The 16,728-nt window shown below is 37.9% G+C and overlaps 1 protein-coding gene and 1 pseudogene across 2 annotated transcripts in view; both read left to right on the plus strand.

Moving 5' to 3' along the window:
• Positions 1-16,728, plus strand: part of PARD3B (par-3 family cell polarity regulator beta) — a 1,159,791-nt gene that overhangs the window by 833,410 nt on the left and 309,653 nt on the right. For both annotated transcript variants that reach the window (XM_037849784.1, XM_037849785.1), the window contains exons 17-18: positions 14,621-14,827; positions 15,567-15,804. In XM_037849784.1, the coding sequence (XP_037705712.1) occupies positions 14,621-14,827; positions 15,567-15,804 (445 nt within the window). The remainder of the gene's footprint in view (positions 1-14,620; positions 14,828-15,566; positions 15,805-16,728) is intronic.
• LOC119544359 lies at positions 13,683-14,053 on the plus strand (annotated as a pseudogene).

Raw genomic sequence — 16,728 nt, forward strand, 5'->3', positions numbered from 1 at the left:
TCAATACTGACATCTTAATATTTAGTCTTCCAATCTGTGAACACAGATAGTCCTTCTTTGATTTCTTTTGGCAATGTTTTATTGTTTTCTAAGTCTTTTAAATCCTTGGTTAGATTTGCTCCTAGATATTTGATTCTTTTAATTGCTATTGTGAATGAAATTCTTTTCTTGATTTCTTCTTCCAGTTGTTCATTGTTTGTGTATAGAAATACTATTTGATTTTGGCTGTTGATCTTGTTCCCCACCATTTTGCTGAATTCACTTATTAGATCTAGGGGCTTTGTTGTGGATTTTTCAGGATTTTCTGTATATAGGATCATGTTATCTGCAAACAGGGAACATTTTACTTCTTCCTTTCCAACTTGGTTACCTTTTATTTCTTTTTCTTGCCTAATTGCTCTAGCAAGAACTTCCAGTACAGTGTTGAATAACAGTGGTGACAGTGGGCATCCTTGCCTTGTTCCTAATCTTTGAGGGAAAGCTTTCAGTCTTTCACCATTAAGTAGGATGTTAGCTGTGAGCTTTTCATATATACCCTTTATCAGGTTGAGGAAGTTTCCTTCTATTCATAGTGTTCTAAGTGTTTTTTATCATGAAGGGGTGCTGGTTTTCATTAAACACCTTTTCTGCATCAATTGAGATGATCCTGTGTGTTCCGGTTTGCTAGCTGCCCAGAATGCAAAATACCAGAAATGGATTGGCTTTTACAATGGGGGTTTATTCATTCACAAATTTACACTTCTAAGGCCATGAAAATGAACCAATTAAGGCAACAACAGGATGATACCCTCTCTAAAGAAAGGCTGATGGCATCTGGGGTTCCTCTGTCATGTGGGAAGGTACATGGCCAGAGTCTGCTGGAACTCTTCCAGAGTTAGCTTCTGGTTTCTGTTGCTTTCTCCAAAATGTCTCTGGGCTCCTGTCTTAGCTGCTCTCTGTCAGCTCCTGTGAGTCCTTGCTTGTTTCTCCCAGAGGGTTTCTCTCTAAGTGTCTGGGGGTCCTCTCTTAGCTTCTCTAGAGCAAACTCTGGATTTAATCTCTTAGCTTCTCTCTTGGTTCTGTCTCCAAAATGTCTTTGAGTGTTTTCTCTCTAAGCATCTCTGAACTCTCTTCAAAATGTCTCTGCCTTTTATCCTCTTACAGAGTTCAGTAAACTAATTAAGACCCACCTTGAATCGGCAGGGCCACATCTCCATGGAAATCATCTATTCAAAAGGTCCCCCCCCCACAATTGGGTGGGTCACATCTTCATGAAAACAACCTAATCAAAACATCCCACCCACAGTAATTCTGTACCCACAAGATTAGGTTAAAAGAAAATGGCTTTTTAGGGGTACGTAATAGATTCAAACCAGCACAGTGTGTTTTGTTTTATTTTGTTTGTTCCTTCATTCTGTTAATGTGGTATATTACATTAATTGATTTTCTTATGTTGAACCAATTTTCAGTACCAGGGACAAATCCTCCTTGCTCATTGTGCTGGTATGAAACTTCTATGGATCCCAGAAGAGCCATGATCTTTTAATCCAATCTTGTTTGGTGGAACCTTTTGAACCAACTGTGGGTGAGACCTTTTGATTAAGTTATTTCCATGGAGATGTGGACCTGCCCATTCAGAGTGGGTCTTAATTAGTTCACTGGAGTACTTAAGAGAGCTGAAGAGCCAACATAGATGCTAACACTTGGAGATGCTTAGAGATGCAGACAGAAGGATCTTTGGAGATGCTAAACTAAGAGATGAAGCCCAGAGTTTGCCGCAAAGAAGCTAAGAGAGGACCCCCGGATACTTACAGAGGAACGCCCTGGGAGAAAGAAGCAAGGGTGCACAGGAGCTGAGAGGGAGGAGCTCAGACAGAAGCCCAGAGACATTTTGGAGAAAGCCATTTTGAAACACAACCTGGGAGCAAAGGACCAGCAGATGCCAGCCACGTGCCTTCCCAGCTGACAGAGGTGTTCTGGACGCCATCGGCCTTTCTTCAGTGAAGATATTCTCTTGTTGATGCCTTAGTTTGTACACTTTTATGGCCTTAGAACTGTAAATTTGTAATGTAATAAATCCCCTTTGTAAAAGCCAATCCATTTCTTGTATTTTGCATAATGGCAGTATTAGCAAACCAGAACACTCACAGTGTATAATTCTTTTAATATGCTGTTTGATTTGGTTTGCTAGTATTTTGTTGAGGATTTTTACATCTATCTTCATATGAGATATTGGTCTGTAGTTTTCTTTTCTTGTGGTATCTTTATCTGGCTTTGGTATGAGGGCGATGTTAGCCTCTTAGAATGAATTATAATGTGATGGTTTGAAGATCATGTTCTTAAAACTAATCCATTCCTGTAGGTGTGGACCCATTTTAAGTAGCATATTTTGGTGAGAAGCATCTGAAGTTGAGATGTGACCCACCTCATTCAGGGTGGATCTTTATCCTCTTACTAGAGTCCTTTATAAGAGGATAAAAGACAGAGAGGACATACAGAAAAAAGTCACAGAGAAGCTGAGAGAGAAAAGGCTCAGAGAAGTTCAGAAAGAAAGTCACAGATGGAGCAGCCAGAGTGAAACTCGGGAGAGAAGGACCAGCAGACGTCCCACGTGCCTTATCATGTGACAGAGGAATTCCAGATGGCCAGCAGCCTGGTTCAGATTTCAGGTATCATTTTGGTGATGCCTTGATTTGGACATTTTCACAGCCTTTGAACTGTAAGATTGTAAGTTAACAAATCCATGTTGTAAAAGCCAACCCATTTCTGGTAGATTGCATTTCATCAGCTTCAGCAAATTGAAATAGAGAGTGTCCCCTTCTCTTCAATTTTTTGGAAGAGTTTGAGCAGAATTTGAGTTAGGTCTTCTTGGACTATTTGGTAGAATTCCTCTGTAAAACCATCTGGTCCTGGGCATTCTTTTTTTGGGAGGTTTTTCATTACTGATTCAATCTCTTTACTTCTAACTGGATTGTTGAGATCTTCTATTTATTCTTGAATCAGTGTAGGTAATGTGTGCAGTATAGATAATTTGTGTGTTTCTCAGAATTTCTCCATTTAATCTAGATTATCTAATTTATTGCTGTACATTTGTTTATAGTATCCTCTTATAGTCCTTTATATTTCAGCGGGGTCAGTATTAATGTGCCCATTTTCATTTCTGATTTTCGATATTTGTATCCTCTTTCTTTTTTAATTTGTAAGTCTAGATAAAGGTATGTCAATTTTATTGGTCTTTTCAAAGAACCAACTTTTCATTTTGTCGATTCTATTTTTGTTTTGTTTTCTATTAATTTATCTCTGCTCTAATCTTTGTTATTTCTGTCCTTCTGCTCACTTTGGGTTTAGTTTGCTCTTCTTTTTCTAGTTCTTCCAGTTTTAAGGTTAGGTCTCTGATTTGAAGTCATTCTTTTTTAATGTAGGCATTTAGAGTTATAAATTCCCCTCTCATCATTACCCTTGCTGCATTTTCATTCACCTCAAGATATTTTCTAATTTTGCTTCTGATTTCCTCTTTAATCCATTGATTATTCAAGAGTATGTTGTTTAATTTCCACATATTTGTGAATTTTCCAGCTCTTCCTTTGTTATTTATTTTTAGCTTCATTCTGTTGTGGTTGAGGAATATGCATTTTATGATTTAAATATTCTTGAATTTATTGAGGCTTGTTTTGTGACCCAACATGGTCTATTCTGGAGAATGATCCATTTGCACTTGAGAATGTTTATTCTGTTTTCATTGGGTTGGGTGTTCTGTATATGTCTGTTAAGTCTAGTTGGTTTAGTGTATCACTAAACCTTGTACTTCCTTACTCATCTTCTGACTCAGTGTTTTATCCATTATTGAGGTCGGTATATTAAAGTCTCCCACTGTTAATGTTGAACCGTCCATTTCTCCCTTCAAATATGTCAGTATTTGCTTCATATAATTTGGGGCACTGCTGTTAGGTGCACTTATTTATAATTGTGGCAACTTTCTGTTGATTTTTTCCCTTTATCAGTACATAATGACCATCTTTGTCCCTCATAACTGTTCTTGACTTAAATTCCATTTTATCTGATATTGGTATAGCCACCGCAGCTCTCTTTTTGGTTAGTACTGCTGCTATGGTATATATTTCATCCTTTCTCTCCCAACTTACTTGTATCCTTGAATTAAAACTGAGTCTTGCAGACAGCATATAGTTGTCATGCTTTTTTTTTATTAATTTCTTCTGCCTATCTCTGCCTTTTGACTTGAGTTTAATACATTTACATTTAAAGTCACTATTAATAATACAGTACTTTGTTCTGCCATTTTGCTATTTAGCCTTCATGAGACATACCTTTTTTGTCCCTTACTTCCCTCAAGGCATACTTTTATATTTACTTGATTTTTTTTTGTACTACATATGGCATGCTGTATTTCTATCTGTATATATTTTGCATCTATTTTTGGTGTGGTTACTGTGGGGTTAAAATGACAACCTAAATATATAATAATCATATTTGGTTTGATACCAACTTTACTTCCATAGCATGCACATATACTTTTCCTATTCTGCTCCCCCCACCACCATTTTTTGTACTTGTTACCAACTATATCTTTATATGTTGTATGTCCAAAGGCATAGATTTATGATTACTGTTTATGCATTTGCATTTTAGCACCTGTAGGAAGTAAGAAATGGAGTTATATACCAAACAGTACACCACAGTAATATAGGAATTTATAATTATCCGAATGGTTATTTTACCACTGATCTCTATTTCTTTATGCTGCTTTGAACCACTGTCTTGTGTCTTTTCCTTTCAGTCTAAAGAACTTCCTTTAGCTTTGCTTGTACAGCAGATCTAGTGGTGATGAACTCCCTCAGCTTTTGTTTATCTGAGAGTATCTTAATCTCTTCCCTATTTCTGAAAGAGAATCTTGCCCAATATAAAACTCTTGACTGGCAGTTGTTTTCTTTCAGCACTTTAAGTATCTCAACCCACTGCCTTCCTGCCTCCACGGTTTCTGATAAGAAATTAGTACTCAGTCTAATTGGGACTCCTTTGTATGTAACACATGCTTTGCTCTTTCAGCTTTCAGAACTGTGTCCTTGTCCTTTACATTTGGCAGTGTGATCAGTATATGACTGGGTGTATTTTTCTTCATGTTTATCCTGTTTGGTGTTCTCTGGGCTTCTTGGATGTTCATATTCATGCCTTTTACTAAGTTTTGGTAGTTCTCTGTCTTTATGTCTTTGACTATTCCTTCTGCCCGTTTCTCTCTTCTTTCTCCTTCTGGGACTCCCGTAAGGTGTATATTGGTACACTTGATGGCATGTCAGAGATCACTTAAATTACTTTTGTTTTTTTAAATTCTTTCTTCTTTCTGCTCCTCAGCCTGACTCATTTAAATTGTCTTGTCTTCGAGTCTGCTGCTTCTTTCTCCTGCTGCTTCTTTCTTCTGCCAGCTCCAATATGCTGTTGAAACCCTCTTGGGAATCTTTCATTTCAGTTATTATGGTCTTCAGTTCCAGTAGTTCTGATTGGTTCCTTTTGAAAATTTCTATGTCTTTACTAAGATTCCCGTATTGCTCATTCATTGTTTTCCTGGTATCCTTTTCTTGTATTTTCCTTCATCTCTTTGAGCATTTTTAAGATCTTTTTTTAAAGCCATGTTTGGTTTATCTACATTCTGGTCATCTTTGTTGATGTTTTCTAGATTTTTTATCCTCTTCCTTTTGATAGGCCATCATTTCCCATTTCTTGGTTTGTCTTTGTGCTCTTTTGTTGCACACCTTAATTTTAATATTTTAAAATGTTAATTCTAGGATTTACTCCTTGGGATATCTGATTCTTGGCTTTCTAACCAGCTGGTGATAAGACAGAGATTTTCTTGAGTGTCGTCCTCCTATCAGGAAAGTCTTTCCCAGACAAATACTGTGTCCAGGGTTTTTCCTTACTTTTTGGGCCTCTGTCTTGTCCTGGTCTTTTGCTTGTTACTTGTTTTGGAGTTCCTCTATTTACAAGAGTTTAGTTATTCCCTTTTCCCCAGGAGAGAGACCTCCCTCTCCCCAGTGTTTGAAGCCTGCAGGCCTTTGTCCAAGGCTATCTGTCTCTATTAGTTTTTACACTCCTTTTCTTGTCCAACGCTGCTTTTCCCTGGAGGGCAAATTGTGAGAGGAGGGCGCAAAGGAGAGGACTTTCCCAACTCAGTCTTTCACAGCCAAAACACGGCCAGGGACCCATGAATGGGGCCCAGGCCAGCTCCAGTGTGCCCTGGGGAAGGGATCAGGTAGGGTGCCAAGGTCATCCTTCGATGGCTCCCTGAAGTTGAGTTTTCCTGACCTGCCCAGCAAATCCAACCCTTGAGCTAACTGCCCCCCACAGCCAGGGTGGGTTGAAACAATGGGTGCCTCTAACTGTGTCCAGGGTAGTTTGAAACAGTAGCTGCCCTCAGAGCCTGGCCCCCAGAGATCCAAGTTCACTGACCTAAACCATCATCAGGGATCAGCTGTGCCTACCCCTGTTCTTAGGGAAGAGGATTTTTATGTCCTTTCCTGTCACCAGCAGCTAGCCAGGGACTGGACTCCGTGGCAACCTGCCACAGGGGTGGGGGAATGGGCACCAGTAGCCACTGTGCAGAGAGAGTAATTTACTGTTCTTTCCCGTAGTTTATCAGCCTCTTCCTTCTGCTCTTCCTGGGATGCTATACAGTGTTCTTCTGGCCTCTGGAATTTCAAAATAGTTGTTCCAGACAGGTCCCCCCTATTTAATAGATTTTTTGGTTAAAGGACTGAGTCCCGGAGCCCCCTACTCTGCCATCTTGCCTCCATATTGTCTTCAGTGTAAACTTGTGTATGTGTGTCTGTGTGTGTGGGTTGAAACCCGTAAAGTTTTCCTGATAAAGCAGAAAAAGGAAAACAAAAGATTAAAGCAAACCAGTCTATTGGGAATGGGATTGTCTCTTTTCTTCATTGTCTTAACAGAAGCTACCAAGAGAGATGGTTATAGATATTACACTAAAAGTATTTTACCCACAAAGTTAAACCATGAAGTCCCCATCTTACCTGCAAAAGAGAGAAGAAAAGAAAACAAACAAACAAACAAATCACAAGAATATTTTTAGTGTAATAAATTCACTATTCAATAAATTTCTTAGACATAATTTGAGGCCAGGAAAGTAACCTGAACATGGCATAAAATTCTGAATTTCTGTTTATAAAAGAAGGAATTTTGAGTAAAGAAAATTTAATTGTATAGCAAGACTTGGCAAACATTTGAAGTCACTTGGAAGGCCATTCCCATACTCAAAATCAAAGCATTTTTTGTATTCACATAATTTTCCCATATTTTCTTTGGGTATTTTCACTTCAAAATAGACGTTGTTTGGAGACAGGGTAGGAGAGATTATGCAAATATATGAATTGTAATGAGAAGTTCATTATTGAACATTTTGACATAAATTTCAGGAAATGATAAATGACCTTGGATCTTACAATGCTTTAAAAAAAAGTTACACTCCTGGAAAACTTGGAAATTGCCAGTAAAAGAACTAAAACTCAAATGACAGCAGATAATATATAAATGAGATTACATTATACCCTGTGGTAATGAATAGGAAATGGGGCACTGTGATAAGCTTGGGATGATGCTCAATATTTGGAATACTGAAATAGGCGAGAAGGTAATTAGACCCCTTATGGATGTAGTTAACACAGATAACATAATTTGGGAAATTATGCATTTGGATATTATGGAGAATTTTTTTCCTAGGCTAATGGATTTGCAATGATATCTATTAAAGCACATAGGACATTTTGCCTCCAGAGAATCTACTAAAAAATCAAATATACAAAATTTTCAGTAAGTATAATCTAAAATGAAAACAGAGAATGGGTTATGTTGGTGAATAAAATGGTGTTGTGACTTCCTCCTTGGAATTTATAATAATTTTTCATTCAATGAGTTTTAAGGCTATTAATTTCACATCACAACTCCCCATGAAGCAAGTAAAGCATTTGTACTGTGTTTGCCCAAGTTCATTGCTCATAAGAAAGCAAGGCCAAATGATAATGAAAGCAAGTTATCTTGATGAATTCCCGGCCTTCTCAAGTTTCATGCTGTGACCCCTATATAGTGTTGCAATCATTTTGATCCCCAATTTACTACTGGGCATAATTCCTTTATTTTAGAGGGAGGAGCTCTAACTTAATTAATTTTTACTAAGTGCCTTGAGGGCCATTGATGTTATTGAAATGTGCAAATTAATACATTATTTATTGTTAATTTATCATAAGTATTTGTTAATTATAAAGCTCTAGCTGTGAGAAAAACTTGCCATCTTTCTGAAAGTGAATACCTTCCCCAAACTATTTGTTTATTTTTTAATAAGGATGTATTGGAAACAATTTTATCAATAATGGAAGATCCAATTACTGGTCGTCTGGATTAACACATTCTTTTATTGCGAGATTTAATGGGAGAGTGGGAAGTTCAAACATTGCCGATGAAATCTCAGACTAATTAAATGATTATAGCCTAAGGGGAAGGGCAACCAAGACTCCACTATTAATCTTCCCAAGAATAGCCTCTGTATGTGCTGAACAGATGAATTTATAGACCTTATTTCAAAAGAAAAAAATATAAGGAGTTTTTTTTGGGGAAAAAACAGTTTTATTTTTAAATTAAAAATGGAAGGATAGTGTTTCGTTGTGAAATCTTTTTTCAGCTTTTTGTGGAAGGAATGACCATATTGAAGAATGCAATGGTGAATTGATCAAAAATGCATTTTGCCAGCACTTCCCTCATTCACATGTTTAGAGGTAGCATGAAGGTAACGGTGACAATAATTGTCACCAACCTTTTATGAGCTCTCACTATGAGCCAGGCACTCATCTGTGCTTGTCTCAACATCCTTATTTTATAGGTAGGGAAACGGAGGCACAGATTGGTTAATAAGTAAAGAAGTTGCAGAGTGGGGGTGTTGGGGTGTGTCGCAGCTTCTCCTCTGAATCACTTACTATTAACCAGTACTCTGGACTGTTTTCTCAGATGATGGATTAAAGATTCTATATTATCCTAATCAGCCTGCCTGTGGGGAATGAACAGTGGTTCTCAGCTTTAGGGCAGGGGCAGGAATCCAAGACTGAGTCAGAGAAACTGCAGTCCAAATCCAAATAACCCTCCAGGAAGAACTTTCTGTTTCATAATCTGTTGAAATTGGATTTCCTCCCTAGAGAGCTGGGTCAGCAGTTTCTAAGCATTTTAAGAAATTGCCTTGTAGTGGTGTCCCTCTATCCACCCAGCTGGCTCTCTACTGCCCTTCTCTCCACCTGTTTCATGCCCATGGGAGAAATGGTGGTCCAACACCTTTAAATCTTTAGTCTTGGTATGTGTGTGTTCATTCTCTCCATGATACCTTATTTCTCTAGATGACAGGGAATAAAGGAGACATCCGAGGCTTGATAGGGCCAGAAAGCTTGATATTGAAATTTCCTTCTACTCTCTGTGAGGACGGCTTCAGGAGCCAAATCAAGCCAATCCTTCATTTAGGAACACAGGGATCTTTGAATGTGCTCTAGCATCTTTTTAAAAAAAGATTTCAGTAGAATATTTATAAAGCTTTATATTAAAGAAAAATTTGGGACATGGAACACAAAGAATATTTTTATTTTACTATCTTGAATATCATTTTTATTATACAATATGTCTCTTTTGTCACTCCATTGTGTTTGTCAAGTTCATGTTTTTGAAGGAAAGGGTGATCCATTTACGTATTTGAAAACTTAGCCACTGGACATAGGAGTTCACAGGTTAAAAAATAAAGCCTTGGCACTAAAGTTTGGAAAAAAGATTTTCCTTGGTGCTTGCAACTAACCTAAACTGGCCTAGAAAACATTGAACAGTCATATTTAGAATAGTTTCGAAGATGCTCAAAATGGGACAAGAAAATGTTCAAAATGGGACAAGCTTCATCCCATGACTGATAACATGTGGTATTTATAGATCACTCTCCTCAGAAAATTGCTTAAAATTGTTTATAGCCAATATCACATCAGCTACAGATGAAAATGTGAAACAGCTTATTTTGAGGTGACTCCAGTAGTGACTTAGGATTTAATTTTCATTAACTACTCACTTTATCTCTACAAAGAAACCTCTGCTTTTAGTGAGCATCTGGAAAAAGAAGATCATTTGTGTAAGTGGTTAGGCTAGAAATAAACAGAAAAATTCTTATTCTAAAAGCTGTCAGATTTCCTACACCATGTCAATCTTAGCTGGAATTGTTAAGGGTTTGAGTAGGAAGAAGGACTGAGTGTGCTCCACATCATTACATCTTAGGGTATTTTATTCCTTGTGTTTTCTTGGAATTTAATACAAATGCCCATGAATAGACCCAATGATCCCTATATGTACAAATATGTAAGCTTGACCTTCTGTGAAAAGCTCTTGGACATGCAAAGGAAATGTGGAGCACAGGTGAAGGTCCATGACAGATCCCATCTCACATGGAGATTGGTCAGTTCTCTGCACTTGTAAGTACTCCCCTGCTTCTGGATTTTTCTCTCTAACATCTGTCTATCTTCCACTGCAATATTCTGCTTACTCCCCAGGAACAGAAAAATTTCTTCCAAGCCTGAAAACCTCTGAGTCCACGTTTACAACTTAGAACACAACCACCCTGTTTGCTTTTCATTTTACTACATACTACATCCAATAGATTGTAATCTTTCACCACATCAGTTGCTGCTTCTGATTTCAACTTCTTTTTATATAAAGAGAATTAATTGCCTGCTCTATTTTTTTTCAAGTCAGCTTTCTTTTTTCTCTTTTCTAATGCAATTTTTTCAAGATATATTCACATACTAGATTATCATCCAAATTGTACAGTGGTTCACAGTATCATTATATAATTCACAGTATATCATATAGTTGTGCATTCATCACCACAATCAATTTTTGAACATTTTCATACTCCAAAATAAATAAATAAATAAATAAATAAATAAATTAAAAGAATAAAAAAATTTTTAAAAAAGCCCTAAAACATCCCATACCCTTTATTTCCTCTTATTATTTATTTGATTTTTCTCTTTGTTTTCTTACTCATCTGTCCATACATTGGATAAAGGGAGTGTCAGTCACAAGATTTTTGCAATAACACAGTCACACCTTAAGCGCTGTATAGTTATACAATCATCTTCAAGAATCAGCGATACTGGATTACAGTTCAACAGTTTCAAGTATTTCCTTCTAGCTGTTCGAATACACTAAATTAATTCTGCAAAATCCATGAATCCTTAATGTTCAGTTTGCTTAGAATGAGTAACAGTGAATTTGTTCTTCTCAATATGATGTCTTGCTGAGCTTTAGATGAGCTCCTTTTTGATAGCATGCCTTATATCTGGACGATTTATTCACTTTCAGGTTCTCTGGATTTTATTACCAAGAGTTGATGTGAAAACTTACAGTTTGGTCTATAATATAATTTCCTGAATGACAATTAGTAAATAAAAGATGTCTACTGTTATTGACAGAGTAACTAGGCTTTCTCAGATTGTTTTCATCTTCATGTTTTCACTAAACTTCATGTCAGACATCCCTAAGTGTTGATAGTATGGAATATTTTCGGTAAACTCCAAAGTTTTTACTGTTGCTTCAGTAATCCAAACCTGTATCTTGCCTTTTGTTTTCTTGACAGAAATGATCTTATTCAATTTCAATTTCTTTAACTTACCTTCCTTCCTGGGAATATAAAAAATATGCCTATTCAATGATTTTATAGTAACCTACCCTCCATGTTTATGACTTGTAAGTAGTACCTAAATTGTATCCCTAAGATTTATTATAATTTTTTTTTCTGCTTAGTGGTAATCTCCATTTAATTTATTGAAGAAACACTCGTCTATATACTACAATACATATTGTCATCAGGTATATTATTCAAGGCACAAACTTGCCTCCTGTTAATTATGAAACTGTATACCAACATTCAGTGTGTGCAGTTTGCATGCTTGACTAGTTTTTTGTGGAAGGCTCCAGGGCTAATATGGACTAATGCTTTCATTGTAGAGATGAGGAGACCACAGGTCGGTTTAAGCAGCTCGAGCATAATCAAACAGCTAATTTAGGAGCAGAAGCTGCCCTGAATTCCAGTTTGGCATATAGAGGACAGAGGTTGAGTATATCTTTAGGTAATAAAGTCTTTGGTACAGAGCAGATAATCTGTACGGTTAGGCTGCCTGAGCTCAGTTCCCAGTTCTGATGCTTACTAAGTATGTAACTTTGGACATGTTATTTAACTACTTGTTGCCTAAGTTTCCTCAACTGTAAAATGAATGTTTTCATTTCCTGGATGCTAAAATAAATACCATAAAATTGGTTGGCTTTGAAACAGGAATGTATTGGCTCTCGGTTTCAGAGGCTTAGAAGCCTTGCTTCCTCCAGGAGTTGATATCTTCTGGCTGGCTAGAAATCTTTGGGGTTCCTTGGCTTTTCATTCACATGACAGTGCACATGGTGGTATCCTCCTTTTTCTTCTTCTGGGTTCCGTTGACTTCTGGCTGTTCCCCATGACTTTTCCTTTCATCTGACTTTCACTCTGCTTTTAAAGAACTTCAGTAATCCAGATTAAAGCCCAGCCTGATTCATTTGGACCATACTTTCACTGAAGTAACATCTTGAAGAGAGACAATGAATCCACACCCACCAGAATGTGGAAAAGACCAAGAACATGTCCAAACTGGGGTACACAGCTCAGTCAGCCCCAGTGGGGCTAACAATAATAGCAGTATCACAGGTGTCAATATCATAATAAATCAATATAGTTAAAGCACAAAGAACAATGCTGGGAACAGACGAAGCACCCCATGTACTGTTAGCTGCTAGCAATATCGTCATTACATTAACTGTGTTCAGAACAGAGTTGTGTATGTTATTTAACTTTGTGTTTATGTGTGTATATGCATTAGACCTTTGTTGTACTTCTTTTGTATACCTTGTATTATTACTTAACAGTGTGCTAAGTAGGCATCTAGTAATAGTGGTCATGGTGGTGGCAGAGCAGAAGTAAAAATAGTGATGATAGTAGTAAAAGATAGGGCCATTTTTTGGTCTTTAGTATGTGCTAGGCATTGAAGTCAATACTTTATATATATAATCCTTAATATGTATTCAGCCTATATTTATTGATAAAAGGCACAACAATTTATTTTTAGAAATGCAAGTGTAGCCTCTTCATGACAATAATTACTTTAGTAACCAGAGAACAGGAGCTTTGGCCCCAGCAGAAAAGCTCATTGAATGTGAAAACAAGGGTCTTGATAAAGTTCTTTCCATCTTTAAATAATCCTTGTGCTGCTTATATTTATATAGCCTAATCCTATTACAGAAAATTGGGAGACTGACTAGGGGTTGAAATGGAGGTCCAGGAATGGGGGTTCAGGGCAAGACAAACAGTTCAAATGAAAAATATCATATGTAAGAAAACAAATGATTAAGATTCGCGTATTTTTTTCTTTTTGTAATTTTATATCACATAAAAATGTTGCCCCTTTTCTAGATATCAGAAGAGAAATTCTTAGAACAATGAGCTTTGACACAGTTTTTTTCTTTCTTTCTTTTCTTAATTTATTTATTGACTGAATAAATTGCATTCACCATACATTAATAGCCACAAGGGTGAGGTAAAGTGTTTAATCATAAAAATTACAACCGCTTTTCGCACTGCTAGGGCTCCAGCAGACATGGTGAACATTCCTAAAACCTGCCAGACCTTCTGTAAGAAGTGCAGCAAGTACCAGCCCCACAAAGTGACACAGTACAAGAAGGGCCAGGATTCTCTATATGCCCAGGGAAAGCGGCATTACGACAGGAAGCAGAGTGGCTATGGTGGGTAGACTAAGCCAATTTTCCGGAAGAAGGCTAAAACTACAAAGAAGATTGTGCTGAGGCTTGAATGCATTGAGCCCAACTGCAGATCTAAGAGAATGTTGGCTATTAAGAGATGCAAAAATTCTGAACTGGGAGGAGACAAGAAGAGAAAGGGCCAAGTGATCCTGTTCTAAGCTTTGTCTTTTGTTTTACTATGATAATAAAATCTTGAGGTGATGGTCACTTCAAAAAAAAAAAAAAATTACAATCACTTCAATGCTCATTGATTTCCATGCAGTTTATTATTTAATAATCATAGAAACAACTTTGGCAGTAATAAAGGCTACAACATATAGGAGTGACTAGGATGGGTAATGTGAGAGAAACAGTCACTTTCTTAGGTATGCTATGTGTGTATGTGTTTGCACGTGTGTGTTTCTGTGTGAGTATATTATATACATAAACACTCATACCTATAAGCTCTGTGGACAGCTACAACCTTGCAAATTCATATGTGTGTGAATGTGCACACACACATATATATTTATGCATGTCTTATATATTCTCATTTTAAATCTTTACCACAACTTTACGGAAGAGGAAGTCAAGTCTCAAAAAAGTCAAACCACTCGTTCAAGGTCCCAGAAAGTGGCAAAGCTGAGGTTTGACGCCAAGTCACATCTACTTAAAGCCCCCTGATTTAGATACCCAAACAGAAATATTTTGGAATAATAAGCTTATCCAGTACATTTCACTGCCCTGTTAGGAGAAGGGTGACTTTTTGCCCTTTCTTTTTCAGAATCTCCAAGCAAAGATTTCGGTCCAACTCTGGGTTTGAAAAAGTCCAGTTCCTTGGAGAGCCTGCAGACTGCTGTCGCCGAAGTCAGGAAGAATGAGCTCCCCTTCCACAGGCCCCGGCCACATATGGTCCGTGGTCGTGGCTGCAATGAGAGCTTCAGAGCGGCCATTGACAAATCTTATGATGGACCCGAAGAATTAGAAGCTGGTAGGGCAATGTGCTTTCTTAAATGGTTTCTTCATCTCATTATTATCCACAAATCATACGCAAGAATGTGCGCTTAACTACAGAGAAAAATGATTTAAGGATCACAATTATATTTTTGATATTAAAAGTAATTCATTTTCCTGATACATTTTGCCCTTTCGCTTAACGAACGTGGAATTGGATAGCGCAATATGCAATTTATTTTACAGTGCACACGCTAAAGCAATGTTCTCCTTCACTTTCCTACAAGAACCAACTGTCATTTGCCCTTAGGGTGGGAGCTCTAAGTATGCATTACTTGACATGCTTATTGGAGGAGTCATTAAAAGCAGCATCAGCTTGAGGACTGACTGCATTAATTGGGTAGAAGCAGTTGGGTTATATTTGTACTCAAAAACCTCTCCTCAGAATAAACTTGCCCTGTTTGTTTCCCTGCATGTGGGCTTTCTGAGCTGATCAAGCTTAACAAGCTGGCTTTCAGAGAGATTAGTGTTTTACCACGTATCAAGCCTTTCATACTGCCGGCTATGCAATTGCACTTGTCCCAACAGCAAACCTTGCTTGAAGTAACCAGATTTTAGGCGGTCATCTCTTCAAAGGGTACCAGTAGCCCTGCTGAAGGGTAGAACTCTGGAATGCTTTTATTCATTCTTCTGTATTTTACAGCTTACCTTTTCTTCATATACAGACCTTAAGTGTCCCTGACCATGCGTATTGACTTTTTTTTTTCTCTGTGCAGATGGTTTGTCTGATAAGAGCTCTCACTCTGGCCAAGGAGCTCTGAATTGTGAATTTGCTCCTCAGGGGAAATCTGAGCTTGAGGACCTGGAAAATAAAACCAGGAAAGTCAAAAAAACAAAAGAAAAGGGGAAGAAAAAGGAAAAGGGCAAATTGAAAGTCAAGGAGAAAAAGCAAAAAGAGGAAAATGAAGATCCAGAAAGAAAACTCAAGAAGAAGGGATTTGGTGCCATGCTGAGGTACGGGCCTGCTTTGAAGGCAAGGTTGGCTTTGTTTCTTGTTAGTCCTGGTGACATCACTCATTTGTGTGTACTCAGAGAAAATGCAAGCCTTACCTCCTCTTTGGCTAAATGCATACAAAGCTAAGCTGTAAATAAATGTGCTTGTCCCTTTTCTGCAGCAGCTGAAGGAGCCTTTGTGGGCTTCTCCTGAAGCTCATGATGATGACAGAGAGCTGCCCTAAGTCGGTTGTCAAAGAAAGGCCAATACTTAGTAGAGGCACGTGCAGTACCCACAGCCCTTGGTACCAAAGCATATATATGCCATTAAATTAAGTGCTTCTTCCCATGACGTGCCGGGAATGCCAGAGGAAATAAAGTACCAAGCCGTTTCCTATAGAAACTTTGAATTAAAGAAGCCAGGATGGATACACCTAATGTCCTAGATTCTGGGTGTATGTATGGGCAGTCCGTTGAACTCTGAGAGGCACCTTCAAAGCATTGTGGAGGTCTTGTTGGATGTGGGATAAGATGGCTTTCATCTGAATCCATGATATACCACACTCAAGCTTTAGGGCTTACACATGTGGCTTAACTTCCTTGAGCATCACTTTCCTCGCTTTCCAAATGGGGCTAGCATACCTGCTCTACTAACCCGGTGGGGTTGTGAGACTGGGAAACAAAATTTCACAGGCAATTGTTTCATTGACTAGGCCTGGATTGTCAGGGTACAATCAGAAAGCAGCTTTATTTCTTCTCTTAGAACTACCTTCAGCTATGCTCTGGGATGCTGTCTCCTCCACACCTTAATGACATCTCAGCTGAGAGTTTTCCAGTCACTTTTGGGTATTAGGACAGTCTATCTGTCAGGGACTAAAAAGTATAATCCAATCTCAATCAAAACAACCCCCTCCCTCGCCCCTAGACCCCAAATGCAGCAAGGGA

Source organism: Choloepus didactylus, chromosome 9, assembly GCF_015220235.1.
Source record: "Choloepus didactylus isolate mChoDid1 chromosome 9, mChoDid1.pri, whole genome shotgun sequence".
Lineage (NCBI taxonomy): Eukaryota > Metazoa > Chordata > Mammalia > Pilosa > Megalonychidae > Choloepus > Choloepus didactylus.